Genomic DNA, 6,000 nt, shown 5'->3' on the forward strand with positions numbered 1-6,000 from the left:
AGATGTTTTTCCTTATGTTTAAAGTTAGTATTTGCAAGGAACAGGCGGTTATCTGAGCATAGCTGCAACAGACGGTCGCCATTATCTGTTATTTGAGCCACGACACCATAAGATCCACCTAGGTGTCTTTCCCTATCGCTTAGTTTACTTACTTGAGCATTAAAGTCACCGGCCACTATTACTACATCCGAGCGCTTAGCTTTTCGGAGAAGGTCCGAAAGCTTTCTGTAAAACTCATCTTTTACATCATCTGAGCTGCAGTCAGTGGGAGAATAGGCAGAGACGACGAAGAGGCAACGACGAGTGTCCCTATCTTTCCGGATTCTTACTGTTCCGTTCAGTCGGACAGCTCACAAACGACTGTCTACTGGGATCCACTCTAAGAGAGCTAGTTCTGCCCTAGGACTCAATGCTATACCTACGCCGGCGAGGCCACGGGAAGCAGAATCAGGGCTTCCAGATACACTAAGCGTAAATCGAGTCGGTTCTTTATTTTGGCATGGTGAGGTCAAATGAATGACGCTACTTGGATCCTGTATGCGCGTTTCGGAGACGCAGCACACATCGATGGCGCGAGATTCTAAAGTTTTAGCTAAGGAAGCCTGCTGTCCTATTTGGCAAAGTGTTCGTACGTTAAAAGCTCCTACGTGTAGTTTAGAGCGTGGTTTCAGGAGACCAGGAATGGCGTTCCACGTACTCGAATCGTTTGTCCTAGCGGTGCGAGGTGATAAAGAGACGTGAGGAGGGTTAGTCGGGGAGATAAGAGAGGTATTAGAAGGTGTAGGAAAGATTTGAATGTGACCACCTTGGTCTCTTGTGCTGCCACGGGTATGAGGGCTGATATCACTTCCCGGCTGCCCACACCGTGGAAGGGTATTTCTTGAGGAACCTGAAAAGGAAATTGGATTAGTGTTGGTCTTGACGACCTGGGAGCGTGACCGCAGAGCCCAAGGGACAACTGCTTGAGGCCGGTCGCGCACGGCCTTTTTGTGGAAGGTTTTTGACGTGTTAGCTCCGTTCTTCAAAGGGCCTTACCGCCGGAGACGGAAATCCGTGAGGTAAGGTGAGGTGTGACATTTTTAGGGTCGACCTTTTCTAACCCAACCCCTCCTTGTGGGAAGCCAGTATCGCTGTCATGCTGGATGTCCGAGGGAAACACCTTACTGCTGTCACACCCCTCTACAGTCAGCAGTACGACTTCGCCCTCAGACCTTGAGTTGCTGCTTTTAGTCTTACCGTTCACCAATCGACCTGCCTGGCATGGTAGAACCTGCAGGAACATATGTTCCAGCCAATATAGCTCGGTTGGGTCATCACGATAGGCAAGCCCGACCACCGCGTCAAGGTAGCAGCTTCGATCGGGTGATGATATGTATAGTTGGTTAACATCGGTCAATCAAATTGGAGTCATATCAGTGGGCCATAAAAGTGAGTACAAAATCACTAGGACTTAACACGAGCACTTGACTGTCTATAACACATTAACTGACAAGTGCGATACTACTTATCATTCTATACCAGACATACTACATATAGGAAGACAATATAGGCAACAGCTGCTTATCAGAAGTAATTATTCTAGAAACAATCGAGTATACAATTTAGGTTATTGGACTAAGGGATTTTAGTCATTGTGAATATAATGCTATTGTTCATGTGATATGTTTTTCAAAAATAATGAAAAAACTTTAAATAGCATTAAACGTCTTGAACTTTAAAACATAACACTGAAGTCGAGTCATATAAAAGAATATGCTAATTGATGAAATCTCAGTTTCAAATTATTTAATTATTACCAGCTCATTTGCCAAGTATAAGTCTATTACTCAAGTTTTCGATCACAACTAAACGATGCTACTCAGTTGTTTAAATAGAAGACTAAATGAGGTTTGAACCTGTAGTCTATTAATTCAAAGCTGAGTGTTTAAGCTAACAGGTTATCATTCATGCAAAACATTTGTCGTCACAATCGATTCTTTAATTACGTAGTAATAATTGTATCTTTTTATCCGGTCAGACAAATGTATTCACTAACAACATATCCAAACATACCTTTTTTAAGTGACGAAGTGTATTCCAAATTCTCCCCACGCTGTACTACAAAACAAATGTAAACAAGTTCACTGATTAACAAGAAGTGTGGAGTAATACATAAACACTAGTGAATTTACATCCAAGCTTTGAGTAGAAAAAGCCTAGAACCTAATTTATGAAAATAACCTGAAGTATACAGATAAAAACTGAATCTGCTCCATGATTTTAATGGTTAGACCGTTATTCTGATCTCCATTCACTATGTAAATATAAGAAATAGGGGTATATGTGAGGGAGTCTTAGTATTCAGTGCCAAACGTCACTTACATTTCTCTTGTCCCTCGAGATGTTATAGGAAGATGTAAGTCGTAGACTAGTAAACCAACCTAAATGAGTTTTATTCACCACTGAACAGAGATTGCAATTGTCCCAGTATAGAAAATTATGGTTACAGTTTAATGCTTGAGTGGATAGTATCGCATTCTTATTGTTAGCGAAGGTGTTTGTGTCAATGGCTTAATCTCTTTTACATTGCCTTGTCTTGGATAGTATCACTAGTAGTCACATAAAGAAGCGACTTAAATTTGAGTATGAAAATTTGCATTTGGATACCGAGTCAAGAACCCCGTTGTTACGCCAGCATTCAACCTTCATACCTTCATACTAGATACTTTGCCACAATATTTCTTCAACTCATCATGTGTAAATTGATGTGCCCATTTCTTAATGAAAATGTTTGGGTGAGGGCAGGCGTTGTAACCATCTATTACGAACCACTTTCGTAGGTTTACCACCCAAACTATGGGCACAACAATAAAAATAAGTAAACACAACTTCAGAAACTGTCTAAAAATCATTCATGTTCATTCATCGGTGACATTTATCGGTAAGTGATGTAGAAAAAGTGAAATAATCCATCTTTATATTGGTTACAAGGCGAGTGCTTACACACAGCTAAAGTGTGACCAATGATTTTGTAGATAACTATTGTCTTAATTGTCATGTTGACGTACAGTTAGAGACTAGCTCAAATAAGAATTACAGAATTTTTTTTTGGAAAACATGAGTTATTGTGGTTCCAATGTTTGATCATTTGACTGATAAAACCTTACACGAACTCCTGAATGAGGTGACTGATCAAACAAATCGTTAGTTACAGAATTTACTTCATTCAGTCAACCGAACAGCTGATGGTATTTACACTGAGCAAATACTAGGAGGGAAAGACTGGCCACTACCAACTGATTATTGAATGGAAACGTGAACGTACAAAACGAGCTACACGAGACTCGTAGAATTTGTTATCACGCACAAAATTAATGTTAAATAAAACGTAACTATGAATAAATGAATAAACCACTGATAATTCCTACAAGTAATAAGCCGAACTTCCAACTATGATGTCAATAAATTTTTCGAAATACTAGTTCAGAAATTTCTGAATGGTGACAAACTATATAAAATATAGTATTTTATCAGATAAATTTAATTATTTCCAATACCAATGCAGACTATAGAACAACAATGAAATTGTTCACTTTGGCAGCGAGGAAAATGAAATCATAAAGTTTACAGGCTATGAACAGGCAACCAACAGTATAAAACTTCACACAAACTCAAAAAATGTGATAATAGCTCCGTGTATCCAGACATCTTTCTATGATGGTTCGAAACATATCACTGAATACAAAATGGTTTATGAAGAAACACTTCCAAGACAATCAGTTTAAAATACAATAACACGGTGGGTAACATAGTTTTATATTAAATTTGCAAAATTGCAAAAATCACCACATATTTAACACAGAGAATTGAATTACCGTGTGAAAATACCAGTTAAAAAGATTTGACAACAACAAGTAGAATGAACAATATTTAAGTTAGTAATTACCAATTATATTGACTTTTTTAGGAATATTCATCATCTTTGACAGCTAAACTAGTCCAGTAAAAAGTTGTGAGAGTCATCCTACGAAGTAGAAAAAAGGTGCTTATGAGATACAGCACAGCTTCAAAAAAGAACAGAAAACTGTCAAAAAAATTCAGTTTCCATTTAGGCACTCTCGCAAAAAGGAACTCTATAATTTATATATGATCAAAAAAGACATCTTGTAAGACCTAAAATTCGCTTGTCTTATTTATTTATTTAAAAGCCAACAGTGATGAAATATCAAACATGTGAATTTAAACAGAGGAAATAAATCACTGAACATGTTGAGAAACACATTGAGATAACTGAGACACATATCATATACAATAAACTGCTGCCTAGAAGGATGCCCTATGTTAACTGAAAAGAAATGAACTTTTCGTTCTCTCATCATTTGTTCACTGCAATTAATATTGATTCTACTCCATATTTTATCATGTTGATTTTCTCTATTGATGTGTTATGTAGTGTATCAAACTGGATCGAAGCATACTAGTGTCAGTTCCAACGATGTCCATGACTGGTTTTTCGACCCTTACAAAATGTTAGATGAATGTACTAAGTTATTCCTTCAATTTATTAAATGTTTGCCAGACCTATATGAAATGCTATCAACTCACTGGCTAGAGTTTGGTGATGTTAAAAAAAACTAGGGTGTGTCTACATCAACCCTTATTTTGAATAAAAAACAACTAATTGACCGATCAACTAGCCACACTTCCCCTAATGGTTTTTTCTAGCTTTGGTAACACTGTTTACTTTTTTGATAACGTCACTTTAGAATGTATCAACTTGAACGAATACAATCTAGCATGAGCTACCGTATTCTTTCGAAATTAATTTAGGGGCGAAAGAACCAAAAACTGACAAGCGTAACGCAGAAAGATGAACTTTACGTGTGACAGATGTTATTTTAAGACAAATCTTGATGCAGTACAGTTACCCGATGCAAATTCGTGGGTTTAACTTTGAGCATCATCAAGACACCTAATAAGTGATTGTACCAAGATTATCAGTTATTAAATTTGGCAACGACTGGTGTGCAATTAATACCATTACTACGAGATCAACACAAAATAGGACGAAGATCTGAGAAATAAAAATTTGGAAGACATCTGGAAGTTTTCCAAAACTGGAGTATTTCAGTAGGGAAAACGTTAAAACATTTTCCAGTTTTATGCAGACAGCGATCACGAGGATATAAAATGAAATTGACTTTTATTATTGTAGTACCATCAGGATACAGAAAAAAGTCACTTCTAGTCTATAAAAAAACGCCAAGTAGATGGGATCAATAGAAAGAAATAGATTGAGCAAATAAGTCGGAATCCGTGATAATTATAAGTAGGATAACGATTAAATAAAAAGTTATAAGTGAACAATTAACGATACAAAAAGTAAGTTTAGCCACAATTCAATTAACTATCCATGATACAAACTGAGAACAAACCATCGCAACGCCAAAGCTTAAAATGACCGCTACCACAATCCGGTATCCAATTCCTCGGCCACGGACTTACATAAACCAATTGTTTTACTCTCTTAGGATGCTCCATATTGGAGAGTCGCGGTGTGCTTGGAATGTTCTGTACCATTATCAGGTCACTTCTTCTCACACAGCACAAAGAGGATAATCTGAAGTGTTGGAGTCTTTAACTCTGCCTGTAGATCTTCACGAGTTGCTACCGGTCCTAAGCCAGGGTTCGGGGGGGTGAAAAAGAATTCCGCAACCCCATCCCGCAGAAAAAATCTTTCTAAAAAACGCCAACCAGATCAAACAAATCAGATCATTTAAACTCTGCTTTTAGAGTTTAAGAAAGAATTATGACGCCTCAGGCTTAAAGACGAGATTCTCCGCAAATCATCAGGCCGATGCCCTTTCTAAAAACTGGGGCGAAAATTTTTATGGGTACATGAAACTCCGCACAATGTGAAAGACCGGTAGGACCAACACAGGTGCTACAGAAATTAGGAGATACAACTAATTCCCGAAATCAGTGGAACACGTTGGACCGAAGCTCGATAGAAAAAGATAG

At 37.9% G+C, this 6,000-nt stretch overlaps 1 protein-coding gene across 1 annotated transcript in view; it reads right to left on the reverse strand.

The window, feature by feature from the left end:
* TSEN2 (tRNA-splicing endonuclease subunit Sen2) overlaps window positions 1–5,697 on the reverse strand; it is a 68,191-nt gene extending 62,494 nt beyond the window's left edge. Inside the window, exons 1-3 of the mRNA XM_051217914.1 lie at window positions 5,415–5,697; window positions 3,926–4,003; window positions 2,053–2,097 (exon numbers count right to left, since the gene is read on the reverse strand). Coding sequence (XP_051064349.1) covers window positions 2,053–2,097; window positions 3,926–3,959 — 79 coding nt within the window. The 5' untranslated portion in view covers window positions 3,960–4,003; window positions 5,415–5,697. The remainder of the gene's footprint in view (window positions 1–2,052; window positions 2,098–3,925; window positions 4,004–5,414) is intronic.
* Between the last annotated feature and the right edge of the window lie 303 nt (window positions 5,698–6,000).

This window comes from Schistosoma haematobium, chromosome 7 (assembly GCF_000699445.3).
Source record: "Schistosoma haematobium chromosome 7, whole genome shotgun sequence".
NCBI classification, from domain to species: Eukaryota; Metazoa; Platyhelminthes; class Trematoda; order Strigeidida; family Schistosomatidae; genus Schistosoma; species Schistosoma haematobium.